This window comes from Carettochelys insculpta, chromosome 8 (assembly GCF_033958435.1).
Source record: "Carettochelys insculpta isolate YL-2023 chromosome 8, ASM3395843v1, whole genome shotgun sequence".
In the NCBI taxonomy this organism is placed as follows: Eukaryota; Metazoa; Chordata; order Testudines; family Carettochelyidae; genus Carettochelys; species Carettochelys insculpta.
Window position 1 is genome coordinate 56,868,064 of NC_134144.1, and position 17,816 is coordinate 56,885,879.

A 17,816-nucleotide genomic window follows, 5' to 3' on the forward strand; every position below is an offset into this window, starting at 1 on the left:
AATTGAGTGGATTATGACACAGCTTCCCCACTTTTATCACCAACGTAAATACTTGACAAAAGCCCATTTTAATGTATGCATTGGAAGCAGTTGAAAAAATGCTTCGTGAGTATACTTAATTCAAGACAATATGGCATATGTTCCAAAAACTGCTCAAAAAAAGAAGAGAGATACCAAGAAAACACTGTAAGACCAATAGCAAAATATAAAGGATCTTCTATTTTCACAAAAGCTTGGGACTTTCAAATACCATTCATCAATGAGTTATACTGAACTTTATTTTCAAATTTAAAAACTCTTTATAGTGGTAACAATTTTAAAACAGCCTATTTGCTTTGTAGCTGCCTGTGAATACTGAACTGGATATGGGAGAAAATATGAACAGATCCCTTATTTAGAATATTGAAAAGCAATGCTGCCTTGCAGCACAAATGCTCAACTCACTTTATCTGCTATAAATCTAAAACATCTTCACGGACATCAGGGGAGCGCTTTCTGGTTTGTAGCAGTCTAAGTGAAAGGTGAATCTGTCTCTATCTTAGAAAATAGCCAGTGGTAATTCAGCGGAATTCTCTTGCCCTATTGTTATGTTCTTATAGTTATTTATCACCTTGTCACATAATTTTACATGGTAATTTTACTGAAATGCCCATTGTTATTCAGGGAACAGCCATCTACTCATCTAAATAAGCAATTAATCTTAATTATTGGAAAACTAATCCCATGACAAGTGTCTACCCATAGGGATTTTTTTTTAACCTTTCCTGCAATTAATTTGATTGTTTGACCTCACAGGCATGAATGATAATGTAAATGATTTGCCAATAAATATCAAAGGTGGTATCTCAGTAGACACTCCTAAGTTAGTGTTCTGCCTAGTTTTACTTTATAGATATCAACAAATGTGCTCAAAGAAGCAGATATGTACTGGATCTGAAATACCTGCTTCCATTTCCTTCAACAAGCAGAAAATATGTACTCTTCACAGGAATGTACCATCATCCAGTTGTGTGCAACTATAGGAGATTAACATAACTCAGCATGGTACATTGATTATGCTGTTATACCAGAACACAAGTTTACTGGGAAGCAGGGTTATTTTCCCTCTTAGGCATCTTCCTAGCCACAGCAGGCAGTAGCAGAATCATAATTCAAACAGTTCAGAGTACATCGTACATTTGCTGCTCTCCAAATAAATAAGTAGCTTGCTGCAGCTTTGGATGCTGTCGTTTTGATCAGCTGCTGGTGAGCCATGTTTTGAAACAACAGTATAAACAACAAACAATAGCAAAAACAACAAACTAAAAGCTTCAAGTGTCTGAAAAATAAAAGGTCTTAAAGTGAAAGTGTTCAATTGATCAGGCTGTTTTCATGGGGAAACATGCAAAAAAACAACCTATGTCACCTGTGGCTTATTCTCCACAGCATTATTTTTTTAATTTTCTCTTTACTGACGTTAGAAAGCCAGCGGAGTGCTAGAATTGGTTTTCTGGCCTTACACTTTCAAGTTATCAATTAAAAAAAATGAAGCAATTATTTTTGGGGTGAGTAAGAGGCAGGAGGTAATGATGTGCAATTAAAAATAAAATTAACGCTGGTATTTTCCAAGCTCCCTTTGCACCTTAATACTCAAATCCCAATACATTTCAATGAGATCTGGATGCATAACTCTTTCAGGAATTTTTGAAGATCTAGAAGAAAAAAACATTTACAGTCCAGCTAATTAATATATACACAGGCTGGATAGAACAGTGTGCATCTAGCTGAGGTTAAATACAGGCTGCACTAATCCAAGGTAAGTGTCTACCAACAGGGTCTTTTTTAACTTTTCCTGCAATTAATTTGATTATTTAACATTTGTGGTCCAGCATCCCCGGGGCTGCTCCTAGGCTGGAGCACTCCTAGCAGTGTGCAGCAACACTTCTTCCCCAAACCTCGAACTTCTGGTGCTCTGCAAGCTCAGGGAGGGAGAGGGAGAAGGAAGGATGGAGAAGATGCTCGGAGGAAGAGGCAGGGTGGCTGCAGCTAGGGGTTAGGGGCGAAGCCCCACAGGGTTCCATAGCCACCCTATCTTTTCCCTGGAGCACCCACCTCCACTGCCTGTTTGGTCAATACTGGCTGCTCTGCTGTCACCCGAGTGGAGCCCCACAGCCAGTGGGCTGCAGAGGGGCTGGCATTGACCTCCCCTGGTTCGGCAGATTCCCTGCTACAGGGCCAGTCAGATTGCAAGGGTGCTGGACCAGGGAGGTACAACCTGTAGTAAACAAAAGAGGAAGAGAGATTGGTTAGGGGGGTACACAGCAGGTAACATCCAAGAATGAAGTAAAGCATTTACATTGCAGACCAGGAAAAAAAACTCCTAATGATATTATTAGTATCAGTTGTTAGCTGTTTAGGTCACTAGGTTTTGCATTGGGATCTGCTAGCACAGTCTTCTGCACCTGTTAGTAGACTCACAGCAATGTCTGTTGGACTTTGCATACGGCTGCAGAGTACACATTAGTTAAACCTCCATTTAGAAGGAAGACAAACAGCTCTGGAAACATATGAGCATATGTATACCAAAGAGTTCCAAAATGTGGGCCAACCCCAAAGAGTTTACAATCTAAACTAGACAACATGCATGACTAGAAAATCGTTTGGAGGGGAAAAAGGTGTGGAGAGATTATCTGAGGAAAACAGACCAAGAATAATTCCTGGAAGCAATGGATTTGTGGCAAACTAGAGATCCACACAAGAAGAGATGGATGCAAAGCTGAGAGATATGAAGGACAGAGAGACAATAGGGAGTACAGGGAATGAAAGGAAAAGGAGGACAAATCCTCTGAGCAAGGACAAATTTTCCATGGTCTTACAAATGATAAAGAGGAGTTTGAGTTTGCTCTCATAAAAGAAACCCAGAAATCAATGTTGTTTGGAGGTGACATGGTTGGAAGGGCTGAGTCAGAAAACGAGTTCAGTAGCTTTTCAGGTTCACTGGAAATAAGAAAGGATGGTCAGGAAGGAGATGGTTACTGTGATTAAGATGAGTGATGCCAAACACATGGGCAAAGATTTGGATTGTGCAGACGGAGGGGAAAGGGTAGTATCATAGAGGAAGAAATAAGCTAAATGAGAGCTTGGCTATCAAATGCTCTTTTGTGAAAAATGTTAGAGTCATAATTTGAGACATCTGCAGCGAGACTGGAAGAAGCAGTAGAAAATAATATAAAGGGGAAAAAGCTGTTTTAGAAGGGACTGGATTGGATCATGTTTAACCATTCTGCTTCATTGCTCACATATATGAATCAATATTTTTCATACAAAAGAATTATTGAGATTTAACTGCATTTTTCAGGGTATTTTTTTAACTTCTGTCCAATCTTAGGCCATTAAATAGATATTGCAATTGAATATGTGTTCAAAGAGTTTTTTTCTCTCCTACTGTTGTACTAATAACTATTATTTTCTATGATCAACGATTAAACTCCTCTTCACTAGTTAGGTAAGTGATTATTTCTAGGTAAGTGAGTCCCAGTTGGTTCGTGCCCTGTTTGAGCTCATGATTTTCATATAAGAAAAAAATTGTAACTTGAAGCTACACTGTAATTTTCATTATATTTGTGCTGATTTAACATTGGTTTATTTTTACATAATGGGCAACTGCTGTAAGTAAACAGAAAAGTGAGGAGGAAAGTGACGCAATCAAAACACTGCAGATTCAGCATCTGGAAACAAGATATGTTATTAGAGCTTTTACGAGAGTCATCCCGTACACACCTATAAAAATCTCCTCCTGCGTATCTACTGGTTGTTTGTGTAACCCTGACAGACCATGGTCACCTGTAGGTGGAACTGAACCTGGATCTTGTTGTCCTGCATTGGTCAATCAAGAATAGTGAGTCGTAGGAGTGGCCCTCCTTCATCTCCGGAGACTCATTGAGGCTCTGCCTGCAATCTGTGGACCCTCTGTCTGCTCCCCACCCTCTTGCACCTCTCACTCAGTGGTGCATTGGAACCCTCACATGTCCTACTCTTCCCCCTCCTTCCCAGTTGATTCCTGGCATTCCAGATCTAAGAGGGAGGAGGAGCACCAAAGACAGAGCATGAACGAGTAGAGTTGTGGTGCTTGGAAGGTGTTGGGAGGGAGTGGAAGGAGTAAGAAGTGTGGGGTTCTAGTCTCCCAGCATGGGAGAGGTACGTGAAGCAGGGGAGCAGACTGTGGACCACAGGTGGACTTCCAGTGGGCTGAATGCTACCCATGGCCTCAGGTTGCCAACCACTGCTCTACCACATGAGCTATCAGCTAAAGCTGCAGAACAGACTCATTATTCTTTCTGCAAGTGGTCTCAGTGCCACTAGCAGGGACAGGATACCATACCCAGAATGTGTGTGGGTTACATAGTTCCCCTTGCTGAGGAAGCACATCCTGAGCTTCAGAGACTTTTCATCTGAAATCCCAAATAAGTGCCTACTGGTAATGCTGGCACATCCAGGTAATCTGTCGGGAGAATTAAACCCCGGTCCTCTGGTGCTTAATGCATGAACCTCTATCACACAAAGTAAAAGCCAGCTGCTTGGTACAACAGCAGATTTGTTTTCTCTAAGTGGTCTCAGTGCGACTAACTGGGACACCATGCTCAGAAGGCATATGAGTTACATTTGCCCCCTATAATTACATAGCCCATGAATAATATTAGTAACCCAATTTACTGGTCGGGAAAATTACTGTAGATGACACTTTTAGCCTACAACTATGGAGGCAGAGCTGGGGCTTAACTGAAAACACTAAACAAACAAGTTGCAAGACAAGGTCTCTTCCCCATGTCATTTACAACCCAGGCACCCAGTCCAACTTTTGCTGAAACTGATGGTAATTCTTGTCTTCTGTGGAAATAGGCTTGGGCCCTAAATTGATATATCAGAGTCTAAAGTCAGTAACAATTTTACTTGCATGAGGATGTCAGACTCAGTTGTAAGAAGTTTCCTCAGCTATGTAACTTTACTGATGCATGCGTCTTTGAACTCCTCTCCATGTGACATTGAACTGGAGTCAGAAATTATTTTTTAGCAACTACCAAAATACAAAAACATATAAGAAGCAAACCATTTCAAAACCAGACTGGATTGGTGTGTGCTCCAAAAGTGCAGTCACTTCAGAAACTGTGAAAATCACCATCTTAATTCCAGCAGAGCAAATCACGATAAATATAACTACTGTATTTCTCGTAGCCCACTGTGACCACACGGCCCCACTATATACTAAAAAAAAGTACAGGGTATAATCAAGCACAGAGAATCCACCTTTTTCAAAGAGATGCCATTTATAGAACACAAGAAAACTTTGTGGAAGAGGATGGTAAAAGACAAGGCATAAAACTGTACGTCCATAAAATGCTGCTTTGCCACATACAGTAAACCCATGATTTAATGGACTACTGTGGGTGAGGGGTGTCCGCTAGTCCCCGAAGTCTGTTAAATGCAAGGGTTAACAGCCCGCCCACCCCTGCCAGGCTCCCACAGCCCCAGCCCCTCCCACCAAAAAACCGAAAAACTTGCCACTCACCAGATACGCCACCGCTGGAGGAGCCGCTGGACCCTGCTGCACATGGCCAGAGCCACCTCACTGTACACGACTGGAGGAGCCGCCGTAGGAGCCACCATGCAGTCCTCCTACCAGGGGTGGGGTGCTATGCGAGTGCCAGTCTGCCCATGTATGCGCTCCACCCCTGGTGGGAGGAGCACATGGCGGCTTCAGTGGAGGTGGTGCCTCCAGGCCGCAGCAGTGGTAAGTCTCAACTTCTTTTTCTTTTTTGGGGGGGTGGAGGGCTGACTTTACAGACTCAAGCAGACTTTGGGAACAATGGGTGGGGGACGTCTGTCATTCCTGAAGTCCACTACATCAGGGTCTGTAAAACTGAGGGTTTACTGTATATGTTCTAGAGTGTTCCTAACATAAATCCAACAGTTCCTAGACCCTATGCAACAATTTAAAACTTGGTTATGATTCATAAATGAGTTTTTATTGATGTATCTAGAGTCTCATATGGCTCTCATAAGCCTGCAGTATACGAAAGCTGTAACACATTAGCGAAGGCATTCAATTTATTGAAATACTTGTGGTTTGCACTATACATGGCTAATTACTTTCTGTTTAACAAAACACTCAGAAAGATGTGTAACTCCGACTAGAGAACATGCCAATATAACAAGTGGTTTTGACAAGCTCTAACTGTGTTATGAACCATTCATCATCACGCAGCCCATCTGCCCCCATGCCCTTCTCGTGCACTGCAACACTGGAACCCTGCACTCCCTGTTCTTCCCCCTCCCTCCCAGCACTTTTGGAGCGTCACAAATCGCCTGATTTGTGCTTCATCCCCAGGTCACAGGTGGAGCCCCAGTGGGCCACATGTGACCTGCAGGTTGCGCACCACTGTATTAGCCCATACCGTTCATGTGGAGCTTTATGCATTCTGTACCTATTTAGAAGGTACTGATATGCTCATTTATCATGTATGGATTAAAATAATTATTCCTTCCTCACTAATTTCCAGGCAAACTTTAAAATAAAGCAAGAAAGCTGGACTATACAGCACAGTTATACAAAAGAAGCCCTAGGAAATGCATTTAGCAATAATAATTAACATTTATGTGGTGCTTCACACAAATATTAACTAGCTAAATCCTCATAACATCCTTTTAGAGCAAATCTCCTCATCTAACAAGTGGGAAAACAAAGTGAGAGCAAACCTTCTGACCCCATTAATATTTAAACAATTTCATTTATTTCAACACTGTGGGCGTGCGTGTAACAGAGTCAACATTTGGCTCAGACAGGCTAAGTGAATTGCCCAAGGCGAACATAGTTCGTGGCAGTGCTGAGGTTAGAAATCCAGTACTTTTGGCTACCACTCCATTACTTAAACCACAGAACCTTGTACTCATTTATACCTGGGGACAGCATCAAAAGAAGTACTGTCAATTTTCCTCATCATGTCCCCTGGCCAGAATACCTCACACCCTGGACTTGAATAGCCCATGTCGAGTTTCAGAAATATCGTTTCAAGTCTATTTAGTCCATTACTTCAGTCTCTGTGTTGTGCCTTGAAGTCTCTGAAAAGACTTCTGATCATGGTATCAATTGTGATGAAAACTTCAGTAATGTATACAGCTGCCTAACACAGCCTCTGCAGGGAAAGCATTTCCAATCACCATGGCTTCATACCTGTCATCTAAAATTAAAGCCCTGTCAAGTGTACAAGCCAACCCCATTTCTTGCTGTCACTTTCAAATCAGTCCATATTTAAGCACTATTCAGATTTAAGAGAGTAAGAATATTTAACTGTTATATATTTATAGTGCCATCAGTGATACTGATCCATGTGGATAACACCCCCTGAAGCAGAAGCAGCTGCTATCACTAAGCAGATACATAACCTTGTATAATTAACTAATTCCAGACTCTTTACTGCAATGCCAAAAGCTGAAGCAAACAAGGAGGCCACTCAGATTTTATATGGGGGCTATGACTGTTATCAACATGATAGCAGAGAGCTAACAAAATAAAATTGAGATAATTATTCTGGGGACTTGCAGCACAACTTGCATATTAACTCAGCTTAAGAATACTTTGATAAATTCAATTGAAGTCAATTAATTACATTTCCAAGTCAGATGAATACACTGTCAAGACACTACAGATATTGCATATTATTTGATTGCTGAATATTTAACAGAGATGGCAGAATTTCAGTTTCTGAACTATTTAGCAGGTTCTTTGAGCAATCAAATGATGTCTGAAGACATTATTGTAACTGGAACTAATATGAAATTTCCAAAGCCTATTGTACGCCAATCTAATTTCTTAATGATTTTTCAAAACAGGCAAGCTTCAAACTGTTTTTTTAAATTTGAACTGAATTTAAGTCGTTGTGTTGAAACTACACAGATGTTTCTAAGAAGTAAATTCTATGAACCAAAAGATACCAGTGGAGGAGCCAGGCTGGACTTACTCCTTTGTCCATGGAGAATGTCTGAATAATAGGGAAACTTAGAATGAGTAATCTTGATCTCACCAAGTCAGCAATGAAAGGAATGGAATTATGGAAAGCAACATTCAGGTGTGGGATTGCAGAAAGGCACATTTTGGGACAATGAGAAACATAAAATAGGAGGAAGTATTAAAATCCACCAGTGAGCAGCAATGGCGGGAAATCCTAAGAAGCACGATAATCAAAGTACAACCACCTACAGTTCAACTGGGGAAAATAAGAACGCAAGATGGAGTAGCCAAAATACCTAAAATGAATCAAAAACACACTTGAAACAGAAGAGTGAGTGAGGAAACAAACAATTTTCTAGAATCAGAGAAGGTTTCCGGAAAATGGAAGAACAGAGGGAAAAAAACTACCAAAACGTATGATAACTAGATAGGTATACAAAGGCCTTTTACAAATATGTCAGATGAAAGAAATGTCGAGCAGTCCATTGTTTGAAGACTGACCACTTTCATGTCCTACTGATTTCAGGAGGAGTCAAGGGCACACAGCATCTTGAAGATTAGGAATCCACATGAGGAAGATGACATAAAACTACACTGAACAAGTACATCACAGAGAATAATCTTTTATTGACAAGGGATAGACTGGGTGGTCTTAAGAGGTCTGTGTCCAACTGTAATGATTCTGTGGATCTCTTACTGGAATGAATTTACCACTGGTAATTTTCCAAACCATATGAATTCACGAGAATGCAGTATGCCAACGTATCTGGGGAGGAATTCTAGCATGACCAGAATAATAATCAAGTATTTTTCAATCGAAGACTCACAGGGTTTGTCATTTCAGAGATAGCTATGATATGGTGGCCATTTAGTCCTGTCAACTGCTACGAATTTTCATGAACACTGACTGTTCTCAGGGGAGCCACAAACATCATGGGAATGGAGAAGCAAATCCTGAGAGTCCACAATTTCCCACAATGCATTCTGGTAACCTATCTCACAAAAATCTATCACTGTGTGATAAATATTTCATATGTACTAAAAGTTCTGTCTCAGCTTTATTTTCTTTTGTATTTTGATACAATCTTATAATTCAAAATTTTGACACGTATATGAATATTTGGAATAAAAGATACTTCTATTTCTTGCACATAGTTAATTATTCTAAGTGCAAATAGCTTTGCTTTGGAAGCCAAAGACTTGTGTTTCACACATTTTCACTTTGAAAACAGCTATTTTGTTGCATTTTCACATAAACCAAAAATGTGAAAGTTGAAAATTACACGGAATGAAATAGCAACCTCTGTTGCACATATATCTTACAAACAAAAGTTTCGGAAGGTATCTGAATTAGTCTGTAGCTGCACAAAAAAGCCCAAACAAACAAGCAGTCCTGTAGCACCTTAAAAACTAACAATTTTATTTATTAGGAAATGAGCTTTTGTGGGTCGACCTATTTTATCAGATGCTTTTTTTTTTTTTTTTGGTGAATCAATTTTTTTAAATTTCATATAAGTTTAGCTATCACTTGTGGTACAGTCATCCTCACTCCTGGGCTGCAGACCCCTGGCTCTGCTCAGCGTCCCACAGGCAGCTTAGGTCCCATGGGCTCAAGCTGCAGTCTGCCCCGATGTCCCTCGGCTGAAGGGGCTGGGGGAAGGCCCCTTCCCCCGCACCCATTGCCTGGGGAGAGGGAAGCTCTAAACTTTCCCTGTAGGGACTTTTTGCCTCCACTTACTGCTTCTGGCACTTCTGAAGCTCTTTCTCTGACCTCTAACCCATGCTCACCTCCTCTATTCTCACCACTCAAACCTCCTCGTCCATTCTCCCCCTTGGTTCCCAGCAGGGGAGGCCTTTTAACTAGTCCTAGGGCAGCCTCAAGTGAGCTCAGCTGGCTCTAATTAGTTTGTAGCAGCCCAATTGGCTGCTTCCCCAGCTCAATTGTTCCTCGCTGCCCTGAGGTTATCCTCTGTTCCTTTGCCAGGTTTTGCCTCTCTCTCACTGACCTAACCCTGTCACAGACTGTACCTCGTTCTCCCAAATACAGTGCAAACCTTAAATCTGTGATCATTTTCAATGTCTTCTTTAAAAGGGCTCACAACTGCACCACAGCAGTGGACCTACTCCAATCATCTGAAGAGGTGGGTCTTAGCCACAACAACTCATGCCTAATAAATTTGTTAGCCCTTAAGGTACTACAGGCCTGCTTGTTGCTTATGAAGCTACAGACTAACACAGCTACCCATCTGAAACTATCTGAAATATGTTGGCTGAAATGTCATGAAGAGGCAAATACCACTGTTGTTCACGCTCTGCTTAATCTGTGAGTAAATGATACCTGTGGTCACAATAACAAATGCCTGCACTCTGCAGATATAAAATACTTGGGTGCACTCTTTAAACATTCAAAAGCTGCTCCTGTGCAAGCATCCGCACTTGCAAAACTTGGGCACATGTATGTATGTGGGCACATGCAGGAAGCATAGTGGAGGCCTTACTGAAAATGTACAAACTAATGTTTTTTCATTCCACTTTTTCTACATACACTTCAAGCACTGGCAATTTCTCCACATACGCTGTCACAACAGCATTGTCAATATGACCAGCTATTCTCGAAATTTGTAAAACTATCATGATTTGTTTTTGATAGAGATTTGTTTACTTGGTAGTGTCAAACATTTTATCCCAAAAGCGGTACTGCTAAAAAGACTTGTCAGCTCCTACGCTTGTCTGTCAGTGTGCTGTTAATAAAAATTGCATCCCTATAGCCACTTTCATCAAAGGATATCAGCACATTTTACAACCAACATTTAATTAAACCTCCAAGCAACATATGCAGGTATTACTATTACACATATTTTAGAAATGATTAAATTGAAATACAAGGAGGTTAAGTGATTTTCCCAAGATCACAAAGTGTGTCAACAAACAGAAATGAGAATGGAAGCATCCTGATTCCCAGTTCCCTACTCAAATCATCACATTCCCTATCTTAGTATGATATTTCCCTTTAGTATAGGCTTGATGTATGAGACAAACCAAGAGACTCCCTTTCTGTTCAGGAGCCTCACCTCCTCAAAGTCTCCAAAATGGTCTCATAGCTCTGACAAGTGAGGCATGGACCACTTTTTGCATGTCTCAGAGGGCTTTGAACTCCCACTGGTAAAATGTTATTTGACCTTGGAACAAGTGAAAAATCCTGAGTTCTCATTTCAGCTCTTCAACTCAGTCCGACTCTTTGGGAAGTTAAGAGCATTCAGCACCTCATGAATTGAGGCTGTACCACCTACAATGCCTGCTATTTTGCTAAATGACATACTATGGTAGGGTTTTCAAATGTTCTCGGAGTCCTCCTAGCTCTGTTCTCACTGAAGTTCTCACTGACTTTAACAGGAGCTAGGTTAGGGGGTCAATAGTGAGCATTATTCAAAATTTTACCCATGGAGACAGTGTCCTCTTTGGTGTTCAGGAAGAGAGTTTTTTTATGTATCTGTGTTCCTCAAAATAGCATAGGACTTGAATGTCTTGGTTTAGAAAAAGGGCAACAAATGTGTTTAGGATTTGGAACAGCTGCCATATGAGGCAAGATTAAAAAGACTGGAACTTTTCAGTTTAGAAAAGAGGAGACTAAGGGGTATATCATAAAGGTCTATAAAATCATGACTGGTGTTGAGAAAATGAGTAAGGAAAAGTTATTTACTTGTTCCCATAACACAAGACCTAAGGGGTCACCAAATGAAATTAATAAATAGAAGGTCTAAGACAAATAAAGGGAAGCTCTGGATAAACTGGAGTCAGGGAGGATATTTAACTACTGCAGCTGAACTGCTCTGGAAGAAGCTTTGCTGGAAATTTTGATTCACTGGTGCTGTCATGCAATTTTTGTAGCAGTGCAGTCAGAAATGATAGAAGTTGGAGGGGTTTTAACCTCTCAGTTTCAACCTGCTCATAAAAAAGTGACTTGCATTGAGTCTTTCTAAAATAATCCTTGTCCCTGTCTGAAACAAAACCTGATGGCTAGTTCTGTTCTTTTCAGCACAACGTATAAGACCTCATGCATTTGGCAGTTCAAAATATTATTCCTGAGACTTGATCCAGTTATTATTCTTTAGAATGAAAGTACCTTCTCTACCACAGGAATCCTCTTTCATGTCACCACTTGAATGGTGGGCTTAGTGACAGAAGAAAACAGTCTCTGTTTGATTAGCAGATCATATTTGGAACATCATTTAATAAGATTCAGACCCAAACAAGTAACATTTAATATTCCCACCCGTTAGCTATCATTAGCTTATTCAGCAAGTGGCATATACAATTCAGGAATATGAATGTAGAACTTAACTTCCTAAAGATAAACTCCCTGCATTTCCTTCACTGAAGTGCATTTAAATTAACATTATATTTCCTCTAGTTGACATAGGCAGTGTCTAGACTAGCCCCCAGCTTCGAAGGGGGCACGGTAATTAGGGTGTTGGGAGACTACTAATGAAGTGCTGCAGCCACATGCAAGCCGGCACTTCAAAGTTTCACACTTTGAAGTTGCCGTGGGGGAGATTAAGCCTAATGAAGCTCCGCATATGCACAGAAGCACTTCATTAGTAACTTCCCAACACCCTAATTACCATGCTCCCTTCAAAGCTGGGAGCTAATCTAGACACAGCCCTAGTGTCTTGGCCAACATACACAATGCAGAAGAAGTAGCTGATTTACCAGCCAGGATGATACACCATGATTCCACTCCACAGTATTTCCTCCCCTGTTTAGATCTTCTCCAGCCTGGAATCAGACACTCTCCACCTTACTACACAGTCCCATTCGCAGAGATACTTGTGCTGGTTTTAGCTGGGAGTTCATAGTATTCAAGGATGCAAGCAAATCTGGTCTTGTAACCCACTGAGCAAGTGGGACAGTTTATAGCAACAAGCACTGTATTTGTTAGTTGCTTTTGCAACATCAGACCCTGTTTGCAAAGTCTTCAAGACAAAGACCAATTATTTTATGTGCCTGTTAAGCAGTAATTATATATCTATAGGAATGTCCAGATGATAATCAATAGTCAGTTAAAACCATAGTCCAGCAGCAGAGAGTGGCCTCACTTTCACTGAATTGGAGCTGACCCTTTTAATGCTTTAAGATTTCTGATTTAGCATCTTCCAATGGTGAGTCCATTACTTAAGTTTAGACTCAGAGAAAAAGTATATAGAGTAGGTCTTTCCATGATAGCACCGAAAGCATCAATTTCTGCTGCTGGAGAGACTCACTGGTGAAGAAAAAGACATCTCCCATGACTAGCTGCTGCTATCACAGTGTGAGTTTGAACAGCTGTCCAAGAAACAGATATGGGTTGGGAACCAAGTATTAAACTGTGTTTAAGCCCTGCTACACCCAGGGAAGTACAGGAATGAAAATACAATTTTTATTTGACACGGCTCCATGGACTGTGTCTGCATGTGGAAGTAGAGAAACTTGCCTAGTTGTGGAAGCCAGCACTCTGTGCCTGCAATAACAGGAACACTTGCCAAACAGTGGTTCATACTTTGACAATGAACCCTATAACACAGGAATCATGCTTATCTGCCATTTTAGTACAGTGCTCTCATGTAGGTAAATTACACAAGAAACGTTCATTAAAAACTTGTCTTGATTTTTCTATGTTAAAATGATACAGCTGGGCAATTACTGTATGACCCACAACACTGCTGAATCAGAGATGTTTTGCTACATCATACCCTCTAGGATCAGAAATCTGCACAAGATTTAACTTGCAGAGTTTCTTCCCATCCTCCTCTGGGAGAGGTGCTGAAGGGGGAGATAACATCATGGATCCACGCACACGTGCAAGGAGCAGGGGCATTTGGATCATGTCCTGAGCCTGTGCACAGCACATAGTCCTCTCCTTTGCTCATGGCACTAAAGTTCATTCAACAACAGCCTTCCTACCAGTTGCTATCCTAAACATGGCCTCAAGAGTGCTTCAAGGTGTGGGAAAGGAAGCAGCACCAGTCAGCAATGCAATTCTTTGCAAGTCTTAGGGGGAACGAGCAGTTATCCTCTCAGCTGCACCACTGACTTGCCCCAAGCCATCTGGCTCCTGTGTGGTGGCTGAGCTGCTGATAACTATGAGAACTGGATAACTCCCTTATGAACATTGTTCCCTGTAAGATGTATGCTTGGGTGGCTGCTCAGCAGAGATTTGGGTATAGCCCAGCTGGTTAGCAGAGCGCACACACCTAGGTTTTTTCATGTCGACTGGTGGCAGACATTCGCACACACCTCCGTGCACATAACAAATTTATTCTGCATATGGATGGAAAAGATTAGAAGGAACATTGTTTCTGGAACACTTTCCTGTGCCCAGCTCTTATCACAAATGGGCTTCCTGGGGAATCAGGAGTAGCAGAATATATGCCATGGAGTTGCTCATCGCTAGCCTTGGTATACCTGCTTTGGAACCAGTCCCAATGGAGGTACAAACTGGCCATTGGTCTGAAATAACATGTGTTTTTCTAAGGATGTTTTTCTAAGGCTTAGTCTTTGGAGGAATAGCTGACATCTAAAAACATCAAGATTTACATAGTTCAGATGAACTTGGCTGCTCTTGGAAACTCAGTTATCCTTCTACTAAGACGTGTAATATATAAATGGAGCATAAAATGATTCAAGAAGAGGAACCTGAGAAGCAGGCAAGAAAACATTCCCTTAAGAGACCCTATAAAACCCATTTACCTGCGGACATTGGCTCCATTGTCCCCAGTCAGACATTACACACTCATTAGGACAGTAAAGATTACACCTTTGGGCTTCATTAGGGATTTCAGCCTGATCACACAGCGTAATGGGTACAGTCTCGTCTTCACCACCCTCAGAAATATTTACACATCTACAGAGACAAAATAATTATCACAGCTGGTAAATAACATTTTATTGTATAGAACAACCAAGATGCTTATTGACAACAGATCTGCATTATTCCAAAGGAGCTGTTATATAAACACCACAGGTCTGCAAAATAAAGTTGATCAAACTATTTGTTACAACTAATATTAACGGTGAATTTAGAAAATTAATTTCAAACCTGTGTTAACCCAGTGCTGACTTCCTGTACACATTTGTTATTTATAAGTATTCAATAATAAATTAATAATTTTAAGCAATCAGATGCAAGGTTTTAATTTTGACTTCTTGCTTTGTGTGGTTGCCATGCCAATATGCATAGTCAATCACTAATATCACCTGATACTGTTTCTGTTCCCTGACCATATGACAGTCATTTAAAGATGAGACTATCAAATAATAAACACATATCCAGACATTTTTGGAGAAATAATCACGAATAATATTCATAACCAGTAGGAAATAGGGGAGCAACAACTAGAGATTGTTTGAATACTTGCAAACTTAACTCACAGTGAACTCAATGTGGTGGTTTTACTTGAAAATATATTACTGAATGCATTTTTCCCTATTGTTTTGTTGTTTAGCCTGCTCCACTATATCCCTTCAATGGAAGAGTTTCTTTTTAGCCATTGTATGATTCGAAAAAGGTCATGATCATAACGTTCACTTTCTTCAGTGCTTGGCTGGCTGACTCTTGCTCACATGCTCAGGGCCTAACTAATCACTATATGTGGGGGTCAGTACAGATGAGCAGTTTCCTTGGAGAATGTTTGCCTTCTCCTACAGCATGTGGATTTGGGTCACTTACCAGGATTATTTGAGTAAATATCATGTAATCATTTCTCAGACATTGCAAGGGCCTTGGGCACTGCTGAACCCTCGTCCTTCCTATTCTGTCCATGGCTCATGATATCCTAGTCTCCTGTGGGGTGTAATACTTTGATCTCATTTTATTGGACTAGCGGGTGGATGATCGGTGGTGTTGGTGACCTATGATGTACAGGTGGTTATACTAAATGATCTAGTACTCTCTTCTGACTTTTAATTCTAGAACTATGAATAAAACTGCATCTGAATAAAACTGGTTTTATCTGTAAACCTTTTATCAATGCACTCCTCTTTCCATCTGAGAGACAGTCAATGTTCACTTTCATAAATCCAGTTATTTTTTCTTTATGAAAAACAGCTTTAACTTCTTTGTATTTAAAATAATTATGCCTTTTTTTTCATGTACCTGATTTTTCTAGTTTGTATTCCTTCTCCACAGTGGAGGGAATTTTGTTCACTGTTGATTTTGCATGGAGACCATGGTTCAACTACCCAGGAATACTGATTGCATTCAGCATAACATGGGACTGCCTCATACACCTGCCAGGGAAAAGAATCAAAATTATTCATTTGAACCACTGAGTATCTCCATAGAAATGCCTTAGGAAAACAACAATAAAAAGGACACCACTGAAAAACACCCTGGATTATGTTTGTTATGCTAAAAAGCGGGGGAAGTTGTTTAAATTCATTGATTCATTATTGACTTGCTGAAAGATGTGCAAATATGTAATGAATTATATGGCTGTAGCATCTCTAGAAAAAAAAAGATTAAATAAAAAGCTATTTTCTAAAGCCTGAACAAGATTTCCATTATAATTTCATTTGCTCAGATACCTCACACGTGTCAGATGTCCCTTCTCACAATTACACAGTATATCGTATACTTAGATGTCCTTTAAGACTAAGGCTGTGTCTACACTAGCCAAAAACTTCGAAATGGCCATGCAAATGGCCGTTTCGAAGTTTACTAATGAAGCGCTGAAATACATATTCAGCGCCTCATTAACATGAGGGCGGCCGCGGCACTTTGAAATTGACGCAGCTCGCCGCTGCGCGGCTCGTCCAAATGGGGCTCCTTTTTGAAAGGACCCCGGCTACTTTGAAGTCCCCTTATTCCCATCTGCTCATAGGACTAAGGGGACTTCGAAGTAGCTGGGGTCCTTTCGAAAAGGAGCCCCATCTGGACGAGCCGCGTCAATTTCGAAGTGCTGCGGCCGCCCACATGCTAATGGGGTGCTGAATATGTATTTGCATGGCCATTTCGAAGTTTTTGGCTAGTGTAGACGTAGCCTAACTGAAATATAAGCAGCATTTATATTTTGCATTTAGTGTGGCCTTATAAGTTGTCCACTGTACAGAAATGAAATTATATGCATTCTGGGCATGTTTTAACCCAAAATCTTCAAATAAGATCTTCTCTAACAGCCACTTTACTTTCAGGCAAACACTACTGTGTGTTCATTGAACTCTGTTTTCTTCTGGAAAAAAAAGTTTAAAACTGCTACTCAAGCTATTATTAACACTAAACTAAGAAATATTATGTAAAAATTTATTTTAAGTTTAAACAAATAAATGCATGGACACCTTTCAAGGAATAATTTAAAGGGTAGCTTCCTGTGCATTTATTTTAGATGTATTTCACTGAACTTGACCAATAAATCCAGCTTGCCTGCATAATTGAAACTCAGTTTAAGAAACAATGCTCTTAATTGCTCATTATGAAACACAGTTCACCATACTAGAAAAAAAATGACTGCATATAAGATATTGTGCTCCAGCACACTGAAATCTTTGCCTTGCTGCTGGGGAACAGCTCTGCTTTGACAATTACAATAACTGTAACTCATATCTTCTCTTACACAATGAGAATCTTTTACCACACTGTTGTTGTTGTTCAGAATTTCATTAAAAAATGGCAGATGATGGCCAAGCATGTTCTGGCATTAACAATAAGGAAGCCTTGTTTGCAATTTTTTTTTTTGAGGAAGGGTGGGGAGTAGACTAGAGATAAAGTACTGTACAATAGAAAACAAGATTGGTGCAGTGCTTGCATGCTGGTTGCAGATCAAATGAAAAGAAAATAATATTTATTTTCTATTCCTAA

At 40.4% G+C, this 17,816-nt stretch overlaps 1 protein-coding gene across 1 annotated transcript in view; it reads right to left on the bottom strand.

The window, feature by feature from the left end:
* THSD7B (thrombospondin type 1 domain containing 7B) overlaps positions 1-17,816 on the bottom strand; it is a 440,276-nt gene that overhangs the window by 41,299 nt on the left and 381,161 nt on the right. Inside the window, exons 15-16 of the mRNA XM_075001414.1 lie at positions 16,116-16,249; positions 14,711-14,864 (exon numbers count right to left, since the gene is read on the bottom strand). Coding sequence (XP_074857515.1) covers positions 14,711-14,864; positions 16,116-16,249 — 288 coding nt within the window. The remainder of the gene's footprint in view (positions 1-14,710; positions 14,865-16,115; positions 16,250-17,816) is intronic.